We start from the raw sequence: 26602 nt of genomic DNA on the forward strand, positions 1-26602 counted from the left end.
TGAAATCAAACTCTAGATGCTTGCGCCACCTAGTGGGCATGTGCGACCTTGCGCTTGCCTCACCTTTGTGCCTCTGGCTTATGTGGGATCTGGAGAGTTGAATGTGGGTCCTTAAGCTTCACAGGCAAGTGCCTTGACCACTAAGCCATCTCTCCAGCCTAAGAACGACTATTTCTGTCTCCACTTTACAGATAAGTTCACAGCAAGTCAGGAGGAGACTGGATCTTGAGTCCCTTGACCTTTTATACATTCACTTGTAGATGGACATTCGAGTTGGGGACTCTCTGTGTTGTGAGCACTGGCATGGTGCCCACCTCCTGCCATGTTCCCCTGATAACTGAGGTCCCACTCCACCATCTCCTTCTCCTGGAGAGATCCAGCCCCAGCACGTTACACATCCGGAGGTCCCTGCAGTGGCATCTGGCACCGCCACCCGGCAGATCTGCGGCCTCTTATGACGTCCTTCCTCTCCACGCCTTCGTTTTCTACCCGTAGTGCCCCATCCCAGTGTGTGGCATGCGGGAAACGCTTTGGCACTGACACTGATGACGAAGGTGGTGACTGTGACCTCCAGCAGCCTGGAAGAGGGTGCTGATCCTTCAGGGGAGGAAGACAGTGTGGTCAGGCGCAGACCACACTGCAAGTCACAGCTTCAGGAAGGCACAGCCCGAGAAGGGTTCTGTGAGAGGCCAGCTGTGGGCACCCCAGGAGGAGACCAGAGGGGCCATTGCCTGGGGCATCTACAGGCCACTTGAAAGGGCCCTTTAGTCTTCAGTGAGCCTTCCCTCCTGGCTAGAAACCAGTGAGGGGTTTCCCACGTGTTCTTGCCCAGCAACTTCAAACTGGGGCTCAGGAGAGGCCACAAACAAGCAAGTTTGGGTAGAGGGAGCCTGAGGGGAGGAGGGGAGGGACCAACTGTGTAGTAGTGACCTAATTTCCATTTCTCTCCCTCCCGGAAGGCTCCGTCCATGATTTGGGAAGCAATTCAAGGTCGCTTGATTTAAATCCAAGCTGTTACCCAGCCTGTGACAGAGAGAAGAAACAGGAGCACTGGGAGCCGCTCTCACATCTGCCTCTTTGGCCAGGTGGACTTTAACCTTGGTAAGCCTTGGGGGTGGAGGGACATATCTGCACTACCTGCCTCAAAGAGCCGGGACAGCATGTGAGAAAGCACACCCAGCTGTTCCTTCCAAGGGCAGTGTGCCAAGCAAGTGGTAGTCAGTTGTTGTGCAAATGGCACTGAGCTCTTCCTGCTGTGAGGAAGGTGTTCAGCTATGGCAGTGAGTGGTGGACGTGGCCCCTGGTCAGATGCACTTTTGTCAGGAAAGCTCGTTCACTCCACGGCTATGGGCAACCTAGAACATTCTTCAGCCTTCCTGCAGATTAAATCTATAAAGCCGAGCTCCAAGTTTCCAGTTCCTCTCGGAGCAGACATCTAGTTACAGGCACGGCAAGTCAGTGGGTGATGGAGAAGCCCTGAGTCTCTGAGGCAGAGTTCAAATACCAGCTCTGTCGCTCGCCAGATGGGTAAATCGCTTGCTGTCCCTGAGCTTCAACGAAGTTGCTTACAAAATGAGAGGAGTAATGCCTATTTCGTGATTTTGTGAGAGGCAAATGAGACCATACGTTTGAGACCTGGTTAAGTCTTTCACAGGTGACCCCGAGCCTTACCTCCCCAGGTCTCCAAATCCCCATCCATGAACCCACAACAACAGCTGCTCCCCCACGAAGTTTCTGCACAGATAGACCCAGGTTGAAGCAAGCACAAGATGAACTCGTTGCCATGGGCGCCGTGGGGACCAGACCAAGGTTTGTTTCTATCCTCCCACGGAGGCTCAGCGCCTTATCCGGTGGGGTGGGGGGGCACATCCATGGGCGCATTCGACTCCACAGTGGAGTTCTTTAACATCCCGGTGCCTCACTTTCCCCACCTGTGAGAGGGGCATAGTTAGACTTACCTGGGAGGGCGGCTACTCGGGAACCAAGTGCTTGTGGCAGACGGGACAGACCTCTGGAGCCCTGGGCATGCTTGGTACTCCCACCCCCACCCCTGGGGAAGATACCACGCAAGGCAGCTGCGTAAGTAAGAGCAATGTTTACTGAGCGATACAGGACTGAGTACTAGGAAGGGTTTACAAGAATGGAAACACCTCACCTGCCTGGCCACCCCTGGACACCCAGAGAATACAGTACTTAGGAGTTACACACAACGGCCCTAACTGGTGGGTATCTATCTGTCCGTAACAACAAAAAAAAAACCCATAGCATATCGCACTATATCACATCGAGTGATTATAGAAATCCATATATATATTGCTTGTATAAAATCTTTTTTTTTTGTAAAAAATATTTAAAAAAAAAAGAATGAAAATATTTAAAAAAAAAAAAAAAAAAAAAACAACCATGTGCAGTTGGAAGCCCGGCCAGGACAGCCAGTCTGTAAACATTCAGTAAGTGTGTGCTTTGGAAGGGCGCCTGCGCCTCAGTGCCTCAGCAAACTCCAGCAGGGCCTGCAAGGGTGCTCCAGGTCCTCCAAGCCCAGGGTGCTCCAGTCCCAGGGTGCTGCAAGCGGCACCACGGGGGTCAGGGCTGTTGCAGGCCCGCAGCGTGCCCCTTTCCACCAGGCTCGGGCACGGCTGTGGGCAGGTGGACTGCAGTATGTGCAGAGCTCCATCCTCTGCCAAATCTTGATTGCAACTTATGGCTTGTCCTGGCTGCTCGGTGGTCCCTCCGGTGGGGGTCTTGGTGGTGAGGCCAGAGTGGTACCCCACAAGGCGGCCTGCTTGGGCACCTCTCTGGCCCCGGGTGGCCTTCAAGCTGGACAGCCCTTAACCCCAGCTCAGCTTTGGTCTCAGCGCTCGGTCCTCCCGGGTTTCCTTGACTGGTTCTTTCCCTCGTGCTACTGAGCCCGAGTCTCATCAAGGAGCGGGCCAGGGTCTGGCCGCCCCAAGCCCCAAGGGATAAAGTTTCTCATGCGCCAAGCCAGGGCTCCGGGAGCCCGCTCCTCTTCCCCTCTCGCCTCTCCTCTTCCGGCTCCTCCTCGTGGCCCACGGTCGGTCACTTCTTGTCCAGCTGCTCCAGCAGTGGGCTGCCCTCGGACTCGGGGGTCCTGACGCTGTCGGTCCGCACGATGCACGTGGGGCGGTGGCGGTTGAGCATGAGGATGAGCTGCTGCCGCTCCAGCTTCAGCTCCTCGATCTGGGTCTTGAGCTCGGCGTTCATGAGCTCCAGCCGCTCCGACTCCTGCGCAGACAGAGACGCGGTCAGGCCGGCGCGCCCCGCGTGGGGAGCTTGCTCAGGCACACCTGCCTCGCCCAGCCCTCAGGGTTGTCTGTCTGTTGGGCCTCGCTGGAGGGCAGGCCTCTGGGGTAACTGACCCACCTGACACTCGCCTCTGTTACAGTGGGATGAGCCCAGATGATATTTTCTTTTTTAAAAAATGTATTTGTTTGAGAGGAAGAGAGAGAGAGAGAGAATGGGTGTGCCAGGGCCTCTACCCACTGCAAATGAACTTCAGAGAACTCCAGATACATGTGCCACCTTGTGCATCTGACTTTACATGGGTCCCGGGGAATCGAACCCGGGTCCTTAGGTTTTGCAGGCAAGCGCCTTAACTGCTGAGCCATCTTTCCAGCCCTCGGATGATATTTTGAAGCCAGCCAGGCTCATGTTCCTCTTCTCTCGCCTCCCTCAACTCACTCCCAGCCTCAGCGGTGTTCTTGCTGTTGACTAAACATGTTCAATGCACGCCCTCTGCCACAAGCCTCTGCATAAGAAACAAAAGGGGGCTGGAGAGATGGCTTAGCAGTTAAGGCATTTGCCTATAAAGCCTAAGGACTCAGGTTCAATACCCCAGTACCTACATAAGCCAGATACACAAGGTGATACACACATCTGGAGTTCATTTGCAATGCCTGGAGGCCCTGGCATGCCCATTCTCTATCTGCCTCTCTCTCTCTCTAATTAACAACTTTAAAAAAAAAGAAGAAGAAGAAGAAGAAGAAACAAAAGGAAGACAAAGAACAAAGCCAAGTGAATCCCAGCAGTCCTTGAGGGCACATGGAGGTGGGTGGACAAAGGGACCCAGTGATGGTAACACAATGGGGTCTTTTAGTGTGTGACAAATGCATGGTAGGGATATTCTTGTCTTTGGGACTGAAGAAACCAGTGTGGCCTTGTCATTCCTCCTGAAATATATGACTCTTGGCCAGTAGTTTATAATTATTTAAACAGTCTCTTCTATGTCCCCTGTAACCTAGGGGCTCTGTGACAGACAGACAATTGGTAGGCTTCCTGCTGGACCCAAAATGAGGTTTCAAACAGAGCTCAGGTGAGATTCCCAAGGCACTCCCAGCTCAGCTGGAGGGGCTCCAGGGAGAGGAAGGGAAGGTGATGACGTGATGGGGTGTACGGCTGTGAGTCCACAACGGGGACAAGTGACGGGTATGTCAGTTCAAGGCCTGGGGGGTCGAACAGTTAAGACAGAAAAGCACTGCAGTGATTGTGCCTGGATTTCTAACAATTTATGAAGTAAAACTCTCCTGGGGCTGGGGCAATGGTTTAGTCAGTAAAGCACTCGTTTTACAGGTGACAGAAACTGAGTTTGGATTCCAAGCACCCCTGTAAATGCCAGGCAGCTGGGGCAGCCCGCCTGTAATCTCAGCACTCAGGAAGCTGCACAGAGCAGGCTGCACAGCTCCACTAAATGAGCGAGCAAGCTCTGTGTTCAAGTGAGAGGTCCTGTCTCGACAAATAAGGTGGGGGCTGGAGAGATGGCTTCGTGGTTAAGGTGTTTGCCTACAAAGCCAAAGGACCCAGGTTCTATTCCCCAGGACCCATGTAAGCCATATGCACAAGGTGGCACATGCATCTGGAGTTCATTTGCAGCGGCTAAAGGCCTTGGCGTGCCCATTCTCTCTCTTTCTCTCTCTGCCTCTTTTTCTCTCTCAAATAGGTAAAATAAGTTTCTTTAAATAAGAAAAAAAATGGGCTGGAGAAATGGCTTAGCGGTTAAGCACTTGCCTGTGAAGCCTAAGGACCCCGGTTCGAGGCTCAATTCCCCAGGACCCACATTAGCCAGATGCACAAGGGGGCACATGCGTCTGGAGTTCATTTGCAGTGGCTGGAGGCCCTGGCGAGCCCATTTTCTCTCTCTCTCTCTCTCTCTGCCTCTTTCTCTGTCACTCTCAAATAAATAAATAAAAATGAACAAAAAAATTTTGAAAAGGATGTGGATAGCAATTGAAAAAAAAAAACAAAATCAACCTCTGGCCTCTCCACACAGACACGCCCCCCCACATATATGTGCCCACACATGTGAAAACACACACACACACACATACACACACACACACACACACATGCTTCTAAAACCTTTGCTGCCTGCGAGTTGAGGTTCTGCATTAGGAGTAACTCTGCCCTCCCACCTCTGCTCTGGAGACACAGCTGAGGTGCTGTGTGACTGACCCACGAAGGACCGGGGTACACAGGAGAGCCCTTGCCACAAGGATCAGCTAGTCCAAAACATCTGTCACAGAGCAAGCTGTGCTTACAAGGGCCTGTGTAAGAGTCCCCTCTGCTCAGCAGGGCACTGGGGGGTGGCCTCCCTCTGGGTCTCGAGTCCTCCCTGAGGCCTTCACCCCCCTGGGGCACCACCTTCCTCACATGGCTGGCCTGACAGCTGTTTCTTGAGCTCATCTCTGAGGCAGCTGTGCGAGCTCCAGGGAGCTCAGAACTGCTGAGGAAAGGAGGCCTCACGACCAGACACCCAGAGCAACAGCCTCCAAAGATGAACAAAATGTGCTAGTGAGGAAAAATATATATATATTAAAAAGAAGCTCTGGGGCTGGAGAGATGGCTTAGCGGTTAAGCGCTTGCCTGTGAAGCCTAAGGACCCCGGTTCGAGGCTCGGTTCCCCAGGTCCCACGTTAGCCAGATGCACAAGGGGGCGCACGCATCTGGAGTTCGTTTGCAGTGGCTGGAAGCCCTGGCTCGCCCATTCTCTCTCTCTCCCTCTATCTGTCTTTCTCTCTGTCTGTCACTCTCAAATAAATAAATAAAAAATGAACAAAAAAAAATATTAAAAGAAAAAAACAAAAGAAGCTCTGGTGGTTTTTGGTGTAATCAGCTCAGCTAAGACTGGAATGTTGACCGGGTCCACTGTTCTTGGCATTTTGAAGAGAAGTCCCGGGGGGGGGGGGACAGAAGACATCCAGGGAAACCATACTGCTCAGTGAGGGACCCCTCCCTCAGTCACTGGAGGGTTGGTGCCAGTTTGGGCCATCTGCTCCGCGAACCTCATGTGCTGGTGACTGTGGGACCTACTCACAGCCCTATGGCCTCCCAGTTTCCCCTCACCAAAGGAGTTAGCTAGCCCCGCCATTAAGCTGTCCGCAAAGCCACTGGTCCACCCACCCGTGAGGATTTGCTACAGATCTGCCATGTAATCAACAGGCCATTGCCCCCAGCCCGGCATGCAGCTTTCACAGCGAGGCCGGGCTTATGATGAGCCATCCAGCTGCTCCCTCGGGTATCTCCCTGCCAGCTCTCTGTGGTCCCGCCCCAGCTGCATGTGGTCTCGTGGTCCGAGGAGGTATTAGAGCATATAGCGTGTGGAAAGTGAACTGAGGTCAGGACTCCATCTGCCTAGCTTTGTCACTCCACGCTGGAGTGAGACTTTTTGGTGATGAGGCTGTCTGGGGTTTGCCAGGGCTCTCGTAAGTAAGGCCGATAAACTCGTTGGTTGGCCAAGCTAGACTCGGGTGGTGGGATCGTTACTATCTGGGAGTGACAGACATTTATTTACATCTTCCCAGCTGCGGGTCCGAGCCAGACTGTAGCTCTGCAAAGCTTGCGGGTTTGGAATGCGAGCCTTGAGCAAGCTGCCAGGCCCTCTGAGCCTGAGTTATCTCACGGGTGAAGATGTGATGATCCTGGGACTTAGACGAACTCCCACGGGGAGAGCACTGTGTAAACAATCCGGTCAGAGAGCCTTAGGGGCTCCTTCCTTTAACCTATGAGCAAGAGAAGAGTCAGAAGAAAGATGTTTCAAACACAACTCAGCAGCGCCTGGAGCCCGCCGAAGTTTAAGGACTGAAGGACATGGGACAGGGAGTAACAGCTGGCTGTGAGCCCCAAGGAAGGAACCTAGAATATTAACCTGGCAGGGGTGCCGCAGCGTGGTGGGTGGAGTGTGGAAGACTTTCTGGACTTAGTTACGGTGTTTGAAGTTAAATCTGGTCATGTCTAGTCAGGTGCGGTTGGCGTCCACCTACAATCCCAGGCTTCTGGAAAGCAGGAGGATCAGGAATTCAAGGTCACCCATGGCCACATAGTGAGTTCGAGGCCAGCCTGGGCTGAGACCCTGTCTCACAAAAAAAACCACAAAAAACTGGACACACAAAGGAAGAGTTGAAAATGCAAATGCAGAATTCAATAGTCCTATACACAGATCTGCTTCCAAACCACCGTGTGACAGAACGACCCTACCACGACATCTGTGTCACACACCACTGAGATGGGGGTGACTCGGACTGACCGTCACATCACAACTAACCTCTTCTTACTCTGACCATCTCCTGTATTCAAGAGATTAGTTGGTGCTACAGTTATTTATTGTTCAACTCTAAGCGGTATTCAGAAGAGTAATTTTTGCCAAGATTATAGAAGTGGCTTGTGGAGTTTAAAAAAATCATTTTACTGTTTTAAATTTATGTGTATGTAGTGGTATGCATGTGTGCATGTGTATAGTGTTTGTGTGTGTGTGTGTACACACACACGTATGTGCCACGGCACAAGTGTGGAGGTCTGAGGACAACCTTAGGTTACCCTTTCCCTCCATTCTGCTTGAGACAGGGTCTCCCTTGTTATTTACTTATTTTTTCCACTTTTGACTTCACCAGTCTACTGGCCCAACAGCTTCTGCATTCTTCTGGCTCCCCCTCCCAATGCCCCAGGTGAGTTGGAATTACACGTACATGCGCCAATTGCCATTACTTTAAGTGAGTGCTGGGGCACTGAACTCAGGCTGACAGGTCTGCAAGCAAGAACCTTTAACTGCTGAGCTCCTCAGCCCTCTGGGCTTCTGAATTTTTTTTTTTTTTTCCCTGAGGGAGGGTCTCACTCTAGCCCAGGCTGACCTGGAATTCACTCTGTATTATCAGGGTTGCCTCGAACTCATGGTGATCCTCCTACCTCTGCCTCCCCCAAGTGCTGGGATTAAAGGTATGAATCACCACTCCCGGCTGGGGTTTTTTGGTTTGTTTTTGAGATCATGTTTCACTAAATAGCCCAGGCTAACCTCAAACTCCTTCTCCCTCAGCCTCCCGAGAGCTAGGATTGTAGGTGTGCATACGTTTTTTGGTTTTATAACAGAAATGACTTGATTTGCTTGCCTACAAATGAAGAAAGAACTGGGCTGGAATCTTCCATATGTTAGTTGTAGAGTAAAATGATTCTGTCTGCATTTTTGTTTATTGTGTGGATGTCTTGCTAAAGAGTTACTGCTGTAGAAAAATTTAAAGCATTTGTTGTTTTAGAATAGACTTGGTATAAGTTCAGATGTTGCCTCCTATACTGTGCTCAGAAAGGCCAGCAGGAAAAGTTGAAGAAGACCTGGGTGCCCTGGCTTCTCATCCCAGCTCTGTGACCTGAGCCAGGTCACTGTCCTCCGAGGCCTCAGTGTCCTTCCAGGAACTACGATTGACATAGGAGATTTTCAGCACTAAGACTCTCTGACTTTATATGCATATCTATATCTATATATACATATGTATTTTTTTTTAAAGAAGAAAATTCCTTACGGGTTGTAAAGCAGAGTCCCGCTAACTTTTCCTAAGTGTTGTGTAGCAACCTGGCCAAGAGCCGACAGATGTGCCTGGAGCAAAGTCCTGGCTTTGCTAACTGCTACCATGCTATTCTGAACGACTTTTCCCATTTCTGAGTCTGAACAACCTGACGGGAGTGTGGGGCAGGGAGGAAGCGTACTGACTCAGTCACCGTGGGGCTGTGAGCGTGTCGCCTCTCAAGGGCCCGGCAGCGGAAGGGGACCGCACCTCCTCCCAGAGCCACTCTGAGCATCAGTGAGAGAGGCTGAGAGGATGCAAGGGTGCCCTGGAAGCATGAGAAGGTCTTACTGCCTCCAAGTTAGGCACAGTGACATGTGGCCAGGGCCAGGGACATCAGGGAGAAGCCTCAGACTGCTGCTTCTAACTTCAGCTAGAGGGAGATATTGAGGAGTCCCAGGGCCTGCAGAGTGTGGCCCTGATCCATGCAAAGCCCGGTACGACTATCTCAGGAGAGCACCTGGCTGCACAGGGACCAGGGTCTGAACACCAAAGTGCACAAGAGTTGTCCACATGGGGGCTGAGGAGATGGCTCAGCAGTTAAGGCGCTTGCCTGCAAAGCCTAATGACCCAGCTTTGATTCCCCAGTACCCACATAAAGACAGATGTACAAAGTGGTGCATGCACCTGGAGTTCATCTGCAGTAGCTAGGGGCCTTGGTGTGCCCGTTCTTTCTGTCTCTCTTCTCTCCATCTCTCTTTGCTTACAAATAAATATAGTACTTTTTTTTTTTTTTTAAAGAGTTGTCCTGATGGGCAGGCACTGCCAACCCTGTGATTTCTATTCATGCCCAAGCTTCTGCTTCCAAGGCTAGAGAAGGGGAGGGTTCCTTGGAGGGACAGGTGTCATGCTGCCCGGTCTCTCCCCCAGACTCAAGGTAACATGCTGCTCTCTGTCTTCACTGAAACCATCTTCTCTCACTGGGGCAACGCAACACTCTCTGCTGCCCTAACCCAAGGACCACCCTGCAGCCAATGGGCTCATCTGGTGCCTCACCCCTCCTGAACCCTGCCATGGATCCCTGTGACCACAGACATCAGCATCCCATGGGGACGCTCAAGATGGAAAGAGGACAACAGGCATAAACTGAGATTGTCCCAAGCAAAGCCAGGATGCAGGATCATCTTAGAAATGAGGATCCAAGGGGCTGGAGAGATGGCTTAGTGGTTAAGGCACTTGCCTGTGAAGCCTAAAGACCAGTGTTCTACTCTCCAGGATCCCACGTTAGCCAGATGCACAAAGGTGAGGCAAGCACAAGGTCGCACATGCCCACTAGGTGGCACAAGTGCCTGGAGTTCAATTTCAGTGGCTGAGGCCCTGGCACTCCAATTCTCTCGCTCTCTAGACTTAAAAAAAGAAAGAAAGAAAGAAAGAGAGAGAGAGAGAGAGAGAGAGAGAGAGAGAGAGAGAAAGAAAGGAGGCTCTGGGTTTGCCTGCCTCCCTCTATCTCCCACTTGGTATCTAATCTCCAGTCACTCCATCCACACTACATTCTTTTTTTTGGGGGGGGGGCGGTTCAAGGTAGGGTCTCACTCTGGCTCAGGCTGACCTAAAATTCACTCTGTATTCTCAGGGTGGGCTCGAATTCTCAGCGATCCTCCTACCTCTGCCTCCTGAGTGCTGGGATTAAAGGTGTGCGCCACCACTCCCGGCTCACACTACATTCTTTATACATATACGTTATATATATTTGAGAGAGAGAGAGAGAGAGAGAAATTGGCAGGTAGAGTGAGAAAGAATGGTTGTACCAGGACATCCAGCCACTATAAACCAACTCTAGATTTGTGTATCCCCTTGTGCATCTGGCTTACATGGGCCCTGGAGGTTCAAAGATGAGTTCTTAGGCTTCGCAGGCACCTTAACCACTAAGCCATCTCTCCAGCCCCATCTTTCTTTCTTTCCTTCTTTCTTTCTTTCTTTTTTTTGTTTGCTTTTCAAGGCAGGGTCTCACTCTAGCTCAGGCTGACCTGGAATTCACTATGTAGTCTCAGGGTGGCCTCGGACTCACAGCAATCCTCCAACCTCTGCCTTCCGAGTGTTGGGATTAAAGGCGTGCGCCACCACAACCGGCTTTTTTTTTTTTTTTTTTTGACAGGGTCATGAGACCCTATCATGTGTCCCTTGTGACTACCATAGTATTTCCAGAGGTCTAAGGACAGTAGTAATCCATTCATGCTTATTGGGCTGATGTGCCATTGAGAGACTGATATGAACCCATCTTCTTTGTTGATTGTGTTGTTAACTGTGTTGCTGAGTCTGGCCTTGAACTCCTGATCCTCCTGCCTCCATCACGTGACTGCTGAGACTTCAGATGTGCACTATGAAGTGCTGGGGATCGAATCTGGGGTTTTCACATGTGCTAGGCAAGCACTCCACCAACTGAGCTACATCCCCAAACTCTGACATGCCCCTCTTTTACCTCAGTTGAAACAGTCTTTCCCTGGGGACTGGGGAGATGGCTCAGCGGATAAATTCTTTGCTCTTCTTCATTTGTTTGAATCTGCCATCCAATGGGGACAGGACCTTCCCATCCATGGCGTAGTTAACATTTGCTAGGGGGAAAGATGGACTAGCAAATGGGTGCATGATACCCTGCCCTCCACTTGCTGGAAGTGCGACCCTGGACAAGTGCCTTGACCTCTCTGAGCTCTAGATCAGTGTCTGAAGTGGGAATAATTAATCTCGAGCACACTGGGACATAGTAAGGATTGAGACAAGCGCGGTGTCTGGCAGGTGCTCAGGAAGCAGAAAGCAGTGACGGCCATTCACTTAGCACGGATTCTTCCCTGGGCTGGTGTGTCATTGCAAGACTGATGTCAGCACGTCTTCCTTGTCGGCTGGATGACAAGAAGCTTCTCTATGCCTGGCTCTGCCCAGCTCTGCCCACTGCGGGTACTCAGTGCTGGACAAAGCATGGGACACTCAACCCGTCTTGAAAGCCTGTCTTAGAAACGTCTTGATTTCCAGTCCAGTGTTGCCCACTATCTCTCCCAAGACAGCTCACTCCTACTGAGGTGACCACTGCCCTCCCTTGGGTGCTCAAAGCCTTGAGATCTACACAAGCCCACACTACCTACACCCGGGACCTCAGAACAGCTCTCTGCTGTGACAACTATGAGACCAACACTTTGGCCACCCAATGTCAGAGAGTATCAGGCCGGTTCAGCCTCCGCTCCCCATCTCTCACAGGGGGACGATGTCTGCTTGGGCCTGTGTGACTCCAGAGTGCCTAGTACAGCAATGGACGTTTAGCATTCATTTAGCTGAATGAGTGAATCAGCCACAAGATGATTGAAAGCCAGTAAAGTGACATGAAAACACAGAAACTCTGCGGTCGTGGTGGTGCAGAGTTCGAGAAGGTCACCCTGAGAATACACAGTGAATTCCAGGTCAGCCTGGGCTAGACAACAAGACCCACCTCAAAAAAAACAAACTAACAACAACAACAACAACAAAAGTAAAAACAGACGCTCTGAAGTTAGCTAGCAGCAGGTGACTGTCTCTTCCTAGCCCCTAGTGGTTTAAACCCTGGAGTGTCATTTACCTTCACTGTGCCCAAGATGTCTCACTTGTAGAAAGAGAGCCAGGGTGTTCCCTACCTTAATGGTTACATGCCAATAAAATGAGGTCAGATACCTATAGCCCTTAGCACCCTGCTTGACTTTATAAATGTTTTCAATTACTGCTAATTGTTGTGGGTTCCCATTCTGTGGTTCCTGTACATACATAGCATTACTGTTACTGTTTAGTGACGAGCCACTCACTGCAGCAGGAGGACTCAAGACCATTGGCCTGGGCTAATCAGTTTTCTGCTCATATCCCTTTCACTACTGCCTACTATTTTTAAAAATATATATATATTTCAGGGCTGGAGAGATGGCTTAGTGGTTAAGCGCTTGCCTGTGAAGCCTAAGGACCCTGGTTCAAGGATCGATTCCCCAGGATCCACGTTAGCCAGATGCACAAGGGGGCGCACGTGTCTGGAGTTCATTTGTAGCGGCTGGAGGCCCTGGTGCGCCCATTCTCTCTCTCTCTCTCTCTCTCTCTCTCTCTGCCTTTCTCTCTGTGTCTGTCGTTCTCAAATAAATAAGTAAAAATAAACAAAAAAAATTTTTAAAAAGAAAAAATATAGGGCTGGAGAGATGGTTTAGCGGTTAAGCGCTTGCCTGTGAAGCCTAAGGACCCCAGTTCAAGGCTCGGTTCCCCAGGTCCCACGTTAGCCAGATGCACAAGGGGGCGCATGTGTCTGGAGTTCATTTGCAGAGGCTGGAAGCCCTGGCGCGCCCATTCTCTCTCTCCCTCTTATCTGTCTTTCTCTCTGTGTCTGTCACTCTCAAATAAATAAATAAAAATTTTAAAAAAAAGAAAAAATATATATTTCATGCATTTATTTATTTGAGAGACAGAGAGTGAAAATGGGTGCACCTGGACTTCCCACCACTGCAAATGAACTCCAAACACATGCGCCCCCTTGTGCATCTGGCTTACGTGGGTCCTGGGGAATGGAACCTGGGTCCTTTATTTTAGGCTTCACAGGCAAGTGCCTTAACTACTAAGCCATCTCTCCAGCCTTCCACCTACCCGTTTTTTTGTTGTTGTTGTTTGTTTTGTTTTTTTAGTTGTGGGAAGGTCTGAGTGATAGGACCCAACAAGAGGGAGAGAGAGCAAGCACTGTGCCGGGCACACGCCAAGTGCAAGGGTAGGTGAGGCGAGGAGGAAAAGAGCAGCGGCCAGTGGCTGGCCTCCAAAGGCCGAGCTGATCTCTCTCTCTGGTCCCCATGAGACAGCAGCAAAGCGCTCAGGGCTCGCCTTCCATGGAGCTGAGGAGCTGGACGAACCACCACAGCTAAAGATGCTCTTCCCGGTACAAAAGCAGCCAGGCCAGATGCTCTGTCCACTGCCCACATGCTAACATGGCCACCCAAGGTCACGATGCTTAGTGCCGGTTCTTTGCGTGTGGTCAATCAGCACCCAGGGTCTGAGCTCACTTGCAGTGGCATGGGGCTCGTCCTACCTCTTCTGGGCGTCCAGGGTACTTAAGGTGTAGGCGGAGGGTGCTGCATGCTGGGGTTCAGGGAAGGGGTCTCAGCCTTCCCAGGAGGGCACGGGGCTGGGGCCACGTGGGCCTGGGCTTACATAGTATCTGAGGATGTCCGTGCTATAGGGAGAGTTCCAGCCCCTCCGAAGGACAGCCTGTCCCCTCTGCCCTGCTCACCCGCTGCAGAAACTCCGTGCGCTCTTTCTTCTTGTTTCGGCATCGGGCCGCGGCCACCTTGTTCTTCTCCCTGCGCCGTTTCCTCCGCTCTTCTTCCTCATCGAGCTGCGAGGACACAGGGCCACCCATTAGACACCAGGAGCTGGTCCTGAACACGGCCTCCCCCCTGCCCTGACGCAGATGGACAGACAGGGGGACGGCAACCCCCCACCCCCTTCCTCACCCACATCTCAGCCAGCACCACCGGCTCCCAGCGGGAGGGGCATCCTCAGAGCAGGTGGGACTCCTGGGGAGGAGCCAGTACCCCACAAGGGCAGGACTGCCTGACACTGCCAGAGTCCAGGGGTCTGGGAACCTGGCCAGTCCATTCATACATGGCGGGCGGCACCCCACAGGTGGGTGGGGCAACCTGTTCTCCCGCCTGGCCCAAGCCCTCTGGGGGCAATTTTCCAGGCCAGCAACTGCTAGGCACTTCCTTTAAAAATGCCTTGAGCATGGGCCCGGGATTCCCGCTCTGTCCCCACGCCCTCAGAACTCCACCCACCCCTTCTGTTGGGATTTCAGACCTTCGCTACCCCTCGCCAGCAATATGCCCCCTTCTTGGTCACTTTAGCTGCCCTAAGCTATCCCCAGCCTCCTCGCCTGGCTGAAATCCTCTCCCCAGCTTCGCCTAGTCTTCCCCCAGGACCCCAACTGTGAGAGAGCTGGGGGTGCTAGGATACAGCCCAGGGGTTCTTGGGCCTCCAGGCCTGCTTGTTTCTTCCCCAGGACGTGTTAGAAACTCGGGCCAGGCGTGGTGGCGCGCGCCTTTCATCCCAGCACACAGGAGGCAGAGGTGGGAGGATCGCCGTGAGTTCGAAGCCAGCCTGAGAATACAGTGAATTCCAGGTCACCCTGGGCTAGAGCGAGACCCTATCTTGAATTTTAAAAAAGGACAAAAAAAAAAAAAGGAAGGAAAGAAGGAAGAAAAAGAAACTCAGAAAGTAGAGCCAAGGAGTGCGAAGGCATAAGCTCACTGCCCACTAACCCTGCCCAGCACTAGCCACATTTCACCAGCAATAACAGGAGCTGCTGATACTACTTTGCCAAATGCTTTGAACTCATGTCATTCCATCCCTGCCACCAAGTCTCATGAGCATGCACTGTTACTGTCCCATTTTACAGAGTGAGACCGAGGCTCACTTCACGAAAGGTCATACAACAAAGACATGAAAGAGACGGGACCTCAGCTCAGATTTCACCAGTTTCAACCTCCTTAGTTTAAATATATATATTGCTTATTTATTTATTTGAGAGAGAGGGAAGGAGACAGAGAGAAAGAGGCAAATAGAGAGAGAGAGAATGGGCACACCAGGGCCTCCAACCACTGCAAATGAACTCCAGACGCATGCACCACCTTGTACATCTGGTTTACGTGGCTCCTGGGGAATCAAATCTGGGTCCTCTGGTTTTGTAAGCAAGCCCCGTAACCGCTAAGCCATCTCTCCAGCCCTCAACCTTTCTACTTTTGACCATTGGTTCACACAGCCTAAGTCCTTCAGAGGCACTTTGCTGGAATGCTTCATGCTGTCCTCACGCACTAAAGGAAGCTAAAGGATTCACAGGGCCAGTGGAGCTGGGGACAGCACCCAATCAAAGGCCACTAGGAAAGATGTGCTGTTGCCCTGGGCTTGCCAACTCTCTCACTTCTTGAGTGAGATAGGGGGGATGCCTGTGGCAGCTCAAAGGCTATGGGCCAGGCAAACAAGCAGCCTCTCTCCATGCACACCCAGCATGCTTGAGGGCTCCAGGCAGAGGACCTGGGCTCCAGACCAGAACCCTGGCCCATGGCACAGGTCCTGGCAGTACAGGTCATTTCCTCCTTCCCCATCACCTCAGCACTCCTCCCTAACCCACACTGGCCCCCAGGAGCTGCTGGAGAGCTGCCTGGTCAACACTGCCGCACCCGACACCTCCCAGCCCTGTGGCCTCCTTTGAAACCGAACCAGAAGTGACAGCTCCTCTGGCTGACCCGCCTCTGGGAACACAGAAACCTGGCCGAAATTGATTCCGTCCAACCTCAGCCTCACCCCAGGGCAGGCCGAGGGAACCGTGATGACAGGCGGGGGAAGGAACTGGAGGAAGTGGCTGGTAGCGCAATCTCCCCTCCACCGAGAGGGTTTGCCCACAAACTGCCAAGGTGATGTGTGCGCCGAGCCCTGCCCAGCTCCAGGGCTTCCAGCCTTCCCCTGACCAGCTTCTGTCCCCAAGACCTGCTTCCCAAATTCCTGTAACAGGCCCGGGCCCAGAGAGTTGGGAGCCCTGGCTGGGAGGAAGTCCAGGGACAGCCTGACATCCAGATGGGTAGAAGTGTTCCGCTCACCCTGTGAGCCATCTTAAACCCTTCTGCCAACTTTCTATTCCGGAGAGGCCCTCCCGTTCCCACTGAGAGGACCTTCCTTGTCGGTGTGGCAAACCCTTCCTCGTAACCCATCGGGAGTCAATGTCACCTCCATCCCCTCCAGCAAGGCTCCTCGGACTCCCCTGACAGAACCAGCTGCTCTTCCTGCCCTGCTGTCGCATCCTGCCCAGTCCACCCGTCTTCCCTGCCAGCCTACGGGATGGCAACCTGAGCCCTGAGTCATAACCAGAGACAGCTGGATGGGTGCAATAACGGACTGCAGAGAAACACAGGGCTAACTTCACTGTACAGCGACCGAGATGGCTGCGGTGGCATCTGTGTGACCTTGGACCTGGCCCCAGGGATGCCCGTCTGGAGGGGTCAGTAGGCTTAGCGGTCAGGCCCCTGGTTACCTCCAGATGCGCATGGACTGAAGGCAGTGTCTGGATCCGGGAGGCCAAGGGCCATGGCGGCTGGCAGGTCTGCACAAATATGAAGCCGGCCCATGGGAACTGGGTGGGCTTACACCTAGAGCCCCCAACTCTGCAGCTGCCTCAACACCCTCACCCATCCCAGGCCGTTCCCCCACCCATGCCTGTCTTGACCCACATCTCCCATTAAATTGAGATGAAGCCCCCAGCACCCGCTCACCACACATCCCTCATTAAAACAGGGCCGTGTCTCCCCAAAAGCTCCCACAGCTTTCTCAGAGCTGCCTCTGGGAAGTGAAGAAAGCAGCTGTCAAGGCCTTTCTGAAGTAAGCATGGAGTTCCCAAGCCCTCAGCCTTTCCCACCCTCACAGCCCCTGGGCTCAGCCATGCCTGAGCTGCCTGTGGCCCCCTCCCCCGCCCCGCCAACTGGGACACTTGGGGACTCTCCCTCCGTTCCTCCAGGCACTTCTTGCGTCCCCAAGGAGAAGGCTGTGCCTGCCTCCTCCTCAGTTCTCTGAAGTCTCCTTCAGTGTTCTCACCAACAAGGCTCACGAGTAACACCAGAACCTCAAAAGCGAGATAATAGGGCTCCTTATCAATGCAGCTGGAAGAACCAGATGTTTGAGAGGAGGCAGCTTGATGCTGAAGACATTTTAAAGAACTGTGTGAAGGGGGGCCGGGCACGGTAGAGCATGCCTTTAATCCCAGCACTCGGGAGGCAGAGGTAGGAGGATCGCCGTGAGTTCGAGGCCACCCTGAGACTCCATAGTGAATTCCAGGTCAGCCTGGGCTAGAGGGAGACCCTACTTCCCCAAACAAAAACAAAAAAGAACTGTGTGAAGGGGTGGGAGTGGAGGAAGTATGTCCGCAACTGTCCTCACCCCTAGTTATGTTCTCCCCAAATTCCTAGGAGCGCCCAAGGGCAAAATGGTCTCCATGCTGGCGGGGAGACACGGCCCCCCTGGCTACAGCTGCCTGGACAGGGGAAGCAAGGCTGATGTGAGCTGGGCTGCGCTCGCTCTCTTGGAATGTGAAGCTGACCTCGGACTCTGAATGCTAGACCAGGAGGCGTACAGAGCTGCAATCTTAAGCCATGTGTCCTAGGGGGAAAGAGCAAACTTTAGTATGTGGTAAGCAAAGACCAGAGATGGTCCAAGGGACAAAGCGAGTCAGGCCTGGGCCTGGGTGGGCGAGCCGTCACCCCTGGGGATCCAGCAAGCACATGGTGGGCAGCTGAGGGTGAGGCTCTCCCTCACTGACATGTCCAGGCCCCTCATTTGCTCACCTAAACAGAAACATGCATAGGACCCAGTCACAGAAGGGTAGAAATGCAGAACTGCAGAGACAGACCCGCGCTGTGGACAGACGAGGGAGAGACGGACACACGGACGGAGAGAAAACAGATCTGTAGAAGGCACACAGAGGAAGTATCTGGGTCCTGCTGACCCCTACCCCCTGGTAAGGCCTCGTGATGCTCTTCCCTGCCTTTGGGGTTTGGGACAGACATCTCTACATCTTTCCTCAAATGTTCTCCTTCGGCCTGGAATGAGTTTGAGGTTTCTGCCACTTGCCACCAGTGATGCTTGTGGAGTCAGGGGCTACCAGGTCCCCAGCGATCGGGAGAGAGATCCGAACCAGAAGTAATGCTTCTAGAACCAGACATTCAGAGAGTGGCAGGCCCTGGTCTCAGACAACCCTTAAACAGCAGCCACCCAAAGTGAAGGATGCCAGCAGGGAGGTGCTGGAAGAAGGAGCGCCCCAGACCCTTTCCCCTTTCCTCCTGCTGACCCCTCCCACTGGCCACCCCCACCTCTCAGCAAGAGTACAAGAGCTTCTAGGTGATGGTATCCATGGTGATAGGCCACTTGGGACACACAACAGGTAAGACGGGCGCAGATCTGACGGGTGAGTGAAAAGACCCCAAACACTGTTCTGTGTGACCCACAGTTCTCGTCCAGCCAGAACCAGCACGAGGGACCCAACGACAGGATCGAGGTTATCTTGTCCCCATAGCTAGTTCTTACTGGGCATTTGCCAGGCTGGGCACTGTGGGACTCCAGCAGCTCCGGGCAGCTGACTGAGGTATCAGCTGTGTTCTCAAACCTCACCCCAGACCTGCTGGAAGGAATCTGCTTGTAATTCGATTCCCAGGGGACTTGGGTGCCACAGGGAAGTTTGCTCAGGAGGCCATTAAGAGCAGCTGGCCTTTCTCTCTGCAAACATAATATTCCTCTTCTCGTTCTCCTCACTTTGTAAATACCACCACCATCCATCTGCTAGTTCAACCAGAAACACCGGTGGCGTCGCGGTAAGCCTCCCTTCACACATTCCATCCCGCAGCTGGAGGGCTCCGCCTCAGTTTCCCAGCCACACTTCTCAGTCTCTGCTGCCTGCAGCCTTGCCACTGCGCCCCCAGGCACTGCCAGGGCTCCTAAGGGCTCTCCTGATGAAAATGTAAGCCGGTGCCAGGCTGCCCTGGAATTCACTACCGTAGTCTCAGGCTGGCCTCAAACTCACGGTGATTCTCCTACCTCTGCCTCCCAAGTGCTGGGATTGAAGGCGTGAGCCACCCCGCCTGGCTGAAGATACCCACTTCTTCTCCTTTCTCCCTGTTTATTTCCTTTCAGGCGCTTTTTATATATATAAAAAAAAAAAATCTAGGGCTGGAGAGCTGGCTTAGCGGTTAAGCGCTTGCCTGTGAAGCCTAAGGACCCCGGTTCGAGGCTCGGTTCCCCAGGACCCACGTAAGCCAGATGCACAAGGGGGCGCACGCGTCTGGAGTTCGTTTGCAGAGGCTGGAAGCCCTGGCACGCCCATTCTCTCTCTGTCTTTCTCTCTGTGTCTGTCGCTCTCAAATAAATAAATAAAAAATTTTAAAAAAATCTATTTGCATAAGTATCTTAGCCCATCTCCACTAGCAACATGGCACAGATAGATATTCATTAATTATTCATTAATTAAACCAAAATACTTACTTCATCTCAGCAAACATCCAGCACAGTGCTATGAGCTGCCCAACTCTCGCAGGCTGCTGGCATGGTCAGCGACAGCCCAGGATTCAAACCCAGATCCTTCGTCCCCAGGGCCTAAGTGCTCCTGTCCTTTGAAAGGCAGGTGGTCTGTGTGTATCCCTCCACATGTGACACACCCACAAACCTTTCCAGTTGCAGCCTCGTGATGGGACCATTCACAGGTCGCAGAAGCTTCCAATTCACATAAGCACCCAAGTGGAACTCCTATTTGAGTACTTTTAAGTTAAACAGACAAGCACAAGATTCATTCGACAACGGACATGAATACACAACAGCCCACCCACATGGCGAAAGGGGGAGAGCCCTCTCCCACCCCCCTCAGCCTCGCACCCTGGGTTATGTTTCTCATGTCCCGGCTGAAGGCCACACAGCTCTGCCTCAGTGGCAACAGGTGTCCACATGTGATTAAATTTTGACATTTCCAAGGTATTTTCAAAATCATCTCTCTCAAGACCCATCAAGAGACAGAATGAGAAGGAAAAATGATCCAAGGTGCTAAAAATACAGAAACTCTCACAGGGACAAGACAGGAAGTGGGGAGGGCAAAGGGTGTCAGGTTAGACTGAAAACTGTGGTATGTGCAGAGAGAGGAGGCTTGTGGGAGACACTAACACAGGCTTTGCGAGTCTTCTCGGTTCAAGTTCTCTGCTGAGACAGGCTATGACCTCCTGGGCAAGTCACTGGGCATCTCTGAGACTCCACTGCTCACCGCACAGGGAAGGAAGGCATGGGCCACCGCTGCACGGGGTCGTACTGAGAGTCAAGGCTCACCCCCGATCCTGGACCCTAAAAAATGTCCAGCCAGTGAGCTTCCCGACAGGCCCTCCTAGGCAGGCAGCAGAGCCACACTCAGCTTTCCTCCTTGGAAGAAAGGCAAGGCAAGGAAAGCTGTGGAGAAGGAAGGGCAGGGTGGGACAGCCCAGCACTCTTCAGATTTAGCCCTGGGCCTAAGGCCACCAGCCAGGCCCACAGGAGCTGCCCCCCACCCCCAACACCCACATGGAAAAGCCACATTTCAACACCAGGGACCCATGAGCACCCTAGGAAGTAAACACCCAAATGCCAAACATACCAGACATTCCCCCACATAAACAGGCTGCTGCGAGCCAGGGGCTGGAGGTCCCTCTCTCTCTCCCCCATCAACAAAGCAGGGCAATCCGAAGGTGAGACCCTGGCCAGGCACTGCCTCCTCTGCCGCTCCTAGGAAGGAATGGGGAAACCCCAGGGGCCCCTCTGCAGCTGCAAAAAGCCAGGCTCTCCCCACCAGCACCTCCCATAGGCTGAGGTGCTGGAAACTGCCTACCCCTGGGCTCTCCCCTTCCCTAGCCAGGCTGTCTGGCTCAAGCAGCCAAGGCCTGGAGCTCCGCTGTTTCAGTGGGCAGGGCTTTACAAGCAGATTCATACCGATGGCCAGACTCAGACCAAGGATGCAAAGTTAAGCCTCCTTCAGGAGTCAGGCCAGTAACTAGAGGCTAGCGAGGGAGGAAGGCTGGACGGAGCTGTTTCTCACCTCAGCATTGCAGTCACAGGACTGCTAAATCTTCCAGCTCTTCAAGACTAGCTGAAAATATGAGCTTTTTAAAAGTAAAACCTCCCAATTTTTAACGTTGACAACTCGTCCCATTTTTTAAATTTTTTTGTTTATTTTTATTTATTTGAGAACAACAGACAGAGAAAGAGGCAGATAGAGAGGCAGAGAGAGAGAGGATGGGCCTCCAGCCACAGCAAACGAACTCCAGACGCGTGCGCCCCCTTGTGCATCTGGCTAATGCGGGTCCTGGGGAATCGAGCCTCGAACCGGGGTCCTTAGGCTTCACAGGCAAGTACTTAACCGCTAAGCCATCTCTCCAGCCTCATCCCATTTTTTTTTTAATTTATTTATTTGAGAGCGACAGACACAGAGAGAAAGACAGATAGAGGGAGAGAGAGAGAACGGGCGCGCCAGGGCTTCCAGCCTCTGCAAACGAACTCCAGACGCGTGCGCCCCCTTGTGCATCTGGCTAACGTGGGACCTGGGGAACCGAGCCTCGAACCGGGGTCCTTAGGCTTCACAGGCGAGAGCTTAACCGCTAAGCCATCTCTCCAGCCCATCTCCAGCCTCATCCCATTTTTGACAGGAATACTGCAAGGCAAACATGGCTCACGGTTTGTTAATTAATGATCGCTGAGTCTGTGTAGTCAGAAGCCTGGGGTCTCATCGTCACCATAAGGTCCTGCTCTGGGTCCATGGTCCAATCAGTTCACCTCTGTGGCACCTCTGCTCACTGTCATTAACACAGCAGTTTCTACTTCTCACTAGCCTCCAAATGCATCTGAAGGGAGTGGAGGGACCTCATTTTTTTTAATGCAAGGGAGACAGAGAGAGAATTGGCACACCGGGGCCCTCAATCACTGCAATCAAACTCCAGACGCCATGTTGTGCTTGCCTCGCTTTGTGCGTCTGGCTTACATGGGACCTGAGAAGCTGCACATGAGTCCTTAGGCTTTGCTGGCAAGTGCCTGAACCACTAAGCCATCTTTCCAGCCCCTCATTTTTTTAAATGAAATTCTTATTCTATTTATTTATATAAGAAAGAATTAGGAAGAGGCAGAGAGAGAGAGAGAGAGAGAATAGGCACACCAGGGCTGCTAGCCACTGTAAACAAACTCCAGATGTGTGCGTCGTCTAGTGCATCTGCCGTTACATGGGTTCTGAGGAACTAAACCTGGGTCCTCTGGCTTTGCAGGCAAGCGCCTTAACCACTAAGCCATCTCTCTAGCCCGAGAAGGACCTCATTTTACCAGTGAGCAAATCGAGGCCTGGAAAAGCGAAGGCCAGCCTGAGATGCCGTGAGCAAGGAATAGGCTCAAGTCTGTAAAGGCGGACTGCCCTACACTGGCCTGCTGGGCTCGAACGTCCCTGATGATGACTCCAGCTCTGTCTTCCCCAGGTCCTCTCACGCAGTCAAGAGGGTGATGGCTTTATGGCAGGGACAGGGAATGGACTTCAGGAAAGGATAACCTGGCCCCCTTTTAAGAAGTTTCTAAGCAGGGCGCGGTGGCGCATGCCTTTAATCCCAGCACTTGGGAGGCAGAGGTAGGAGGATCGCTGTGAGTTCAAGGCCACCATAAGACTACATAGCGAATTCTAGGTCAGCCTGGGCTAGAGTGAACCCCTACCTCAAAAAAAAAAAAAAAAATTGTTTCTGTCTTCATTTACTAAGTGCCAGAAAGTACCTTCTGGCAAACACCTAGGCCTATCCCTAGATTTTACAGATGAGGAGACCGAGGCTGGCTCTAAGGTTCACACTTGGGCTCAGGAACTGGGTTCTCAGGGACAGGTTCAAAGGACTCTGCTGGGTCCATCCTTTTGGGCCACCTGGCTGATCTGACTGTGTCATCGCCTGTTCCCAAGTTCTCTCTGACCCATTAGAAGTCACTGCACTTATCTGTCCCCCGACCCTGCCTGTCAGAATCCCACCTGGGAGCCTCTTTCACGGTTGAGTTTCGCAGGCCCACCCTTGGCGAACTGTCTTGTCAGTCCACGTGCACCGCAGGGCTCTCGGATTTGATTCCTACTGCCATTTTCCTGGCCTCCTCTCTCTCTCTCTCTCCAGCTTCCTGAGGAGGCTTCCTGGTCCTATAACAACTCTTATCCAGGCCAGCCATTGAACAGATCCTTCTGCAGTGTAGATATGACCATTGACGCAGGGGCCTTTGGTTGGCCGTAACAGTCTTCTTGTGACGTCACGCAACCCTCCCTGTGACCTGGCCCAGCTGCTGCCCTAGCAACCCGCGTGACTGAAGCACCGGGCTCCTGTCCACCCTGAGCGTCCCTGGCTTGCAGAGCTCTGCCCCGTGGTTCCCCTTGGCTCTCTTCTTGGGTCCCCTGTGCCTCTGGAAACATCACACAAGTCCTTCCAGATCACATGCCCTCCAGGCTGAAAAGTCGACCCACCGTCCCACCGCTCTGAGCTCCCATTCAACTCCGCATTTTTTTTTTTCCAAGGTAGGGTCTCACTGTAGCCCAGGCTTACCTGGAATTCACTATGTAGTCTCAGGGTGACCTCGAACTCACGGCGATCCTCCTACCTCTGCCTCCCGAGTGCTGGGATTAAAGGCGTGCGCCACCATGCCCAGCTCAGCTCTGCATTTAACCTGACCCCTGCTGCTCTGGATCTGCCCTCTGCTTCTGTCTCCGCCACTAACCTGACTGTGCCATGAGGACAAAGCGTGTTGGGTGTGCCAAACATTTACTAAAGGGAAAGAGGAAGGTTCGATCCAAACAAGAACCTAGGACTTCTTTTTTCTTTCTTTTTTTTTTTTTTTTTTTTTTTTTTTGATTTTTCGAGGTAGGGTCTCACTCTAGCCCAGGCCGACCTGGAATTCGCTATGTAGTCTCAGGCTGGCCTCGAACTCATGGCGATCCTCCTACCTCTGCCTCTTAAATACTGGGATTAAAGGCGTGTGCCACCACACCGGCTCTGTTTTCCCTTTACAAAGCTGAAGATGGACCCCAAGCCCTTGCGCATGCTAAGCCAGTGCTCTATGACTGAGCTACGCCCCCCGCCCCACGCAAGAACCCAAGACTTCTGACTCCCAGTCCGGGGCTCTTACAGCTTCACTCCAACCACTGCCTCCCACCCTGCTCCCCAGCGCCATGACAAACACGTGCCCTGGGGCCATACTTCGCAGGAACACTGAAGATTCCCTCAGCTACCCCCGGGGGAAAGGGGGATCCAGTGGGTACTGAAGGACTGCCTCAGGCTCCCAGCATCTGCAGGGCTGGAAACACAGCGCTGTCCTCAGGTTCTCGAACAGACAAGACCCTAAGATCTTACATGTTTCCTCATAGCGTGGAGAGGAGTGAGCGTGCCCAGTCCAGCCAGGAGACCACTGCCTCTGGGAATAGGCAGAGGACGCTGTGTTTATGAACTGAAAGTCCTTTGCACACTGTCACATCAGAGCCAAAGGTGGACCCATCCAAACCAGCTTCTGTCTTCTCCTATCCTGGCACCAGGAAGCATTATCGGCCTTCCCAGACGACCTTGGACCTCCCATCCACTTTGTTCACAGGAAAAACTTTCTTCTGGGCTAAGTGAACCTATAAAACAATGGGCTGCTAGGTGTGGAGCTGGCTTATAAACTCAAAATAGGGAAGGGCCATTTTCATAAAAAGCCACAGAGAACAGCCCATATCCAGGGCTAAGAAAAGACAGCAATTGTGTTTGGAACAAAGCCTCCAAAAGCAAACTAGGCAGGGTGACACCCATTTTCTGACAGTCCTGCTACAGAAAGAGCAAACACAGCTTCCACAAAAGTGAGGATGAGTCCAGGAGACAAGGAAAGGCCACCTTGGCACGGGCAGAAACCCTAACATAGGAGAGAAAAGTTGCCGATGATTGCTGGGAAATCCTCCCACCTGCCGGAGCAAAGCTATTTGAAGAATGATGACTTTTGTTGAATGTGCCTATTTCAGTCTCATTTCACACTTACACTTCAGTATGGTCTACTTTCCACGAAGCCATCAATTTATTTTTTTCCCCAATTGACAATCACTTCAAAAAATGAGAAAAGGAGAGAAAGAGTCTCACCAACCTCCCCGCCCAGCCCCCGCCCCCCGCCACACCCTAAAGGCAGGTTCGAAACAGAATACATCTGACAGGAACAAACCCATTTCCTTCTCATCAAGTTAACAGTAAGTGAGTCAATGCCTGCAAGACCAGCTGGGGAGATGACTCCTCGGTTAAGGGCATTCTCCCACTTAACGACGAGGCACTCTTGGGCCAGAGGCTACCAGGTTCAACTCCCCAGAACCCATGAAAAAAAAAAAAAAAGTGGGGCATAGCTACCCATCTCCGCTTAACCCCGGTTGGTGGGAGCACAGACCAGAGAATAGCTGGGGCTGGAGGCAGAGATCCGTCTCAAGGAAACAGGCAGAAGTGTCGTGAGAGGACACCTGATGGTCTCCTCTGAGAAAACACCCATCTGTACTTGCATATACCACACGTATGTCACCCACACACACACATAAATGCTGGAAGACACTTGCGTTGAGCTCCTATAACATGACTCTGTGGACAACCAAAAGAAGACACAGCCTGAAATAAATAAATACGTAAAGCCAGATGCACAAGGTGACGCATGCGCACAAAGTGGTGCACACATCCAGAATTCAACTGCAGTGGCTGGAGGGCCTGGTGTGCCAACTGTTTCTCTCGCTCTCAAAATTTGAAAAAAAAAAAACAAAAAACGTCACAGCCATTGCATAGAATGTTTACGGACAAGGCTGCTCTGGAAGCCCGAGTTAGTCAAAGTTGCTCTTTCCAAGTACTATTAAAGCATTAGGAAGTCATTTGTCCTTCATCACGAAGGTGACACACAAGCTCCCTGGCTTAATGATTCTCCACCAAGGCAGTTCCCCTTCCTCTGTATGCAGCAGGGTGGACCGCTCAGCTATGGGTTTCAGCCCATTTCTTCCAGGCAGGGATAACTGACAAGTCATCCAGCAGAATGGGCGACCCCTCCGCCGAAGGGGATAAGTCCTGGCTCATAAACATCCCACCCATGTGACAAGGTCAGATGAGTTCACAACCAGAGTGCCTGGTCTGGAAGACGGAAGGGTTAGGATTGGGATTTTACCATGAAGATGAACATTCGTGGCTGGTGGGGTGGGGGAGGAGGAGGAGTAAGGAAGGGCGTGATCACACCGAGCTGGGTGA

General features: G+C 52.4%; 1 protein-coding gene across 3 annotated transcripts in view; it reads right to left on the reverse strand.

Moving 5' to 3' along the window:
- Positions 1-2080: 2080 nt before the first annotated feature.
- Jdp2 (Jun dimerization protein 2) overlaps positions 2081-26602 on the reverse strand; it is a 52818-nt gene continuing 28296 nt past the window's right edge. For all 3 annotated transcript variants that reach the window (XM_045154570.1, XM_045154569.1, XM_045154568.1), the window contains exons 3-4: positions 14059-14163; positions 2081-3243 (exon numbers count right to left, since the gene is read on the reverse strand). In XM_045154570.1, the coding sequence (XP_045010505.1) occupies positions 3058-3243; positions 14059-14163 (291 nt within the window). In that variant the 3' untranslated portion in view covers positions 2081-3057. The remainder of the gene's footprint in view (positions 3244-14058; positions 14164-26602) is intronic.

This window comes from Jaculus jaculus, chromosome 7 (genome assembly GCF_020740685.1).
Source record: "Jaculus jaculus isolate mJacJac1 chromosome 7, mJacJac1.mat.Y.cur, whole genome shotgun sequence".
Taxonomy (NCBI): Eukaryota; Metazoa; Chordata; class Mammalia; order Rodentia; family Dipodidae; genus Jaculus; species Jaculus jaculus.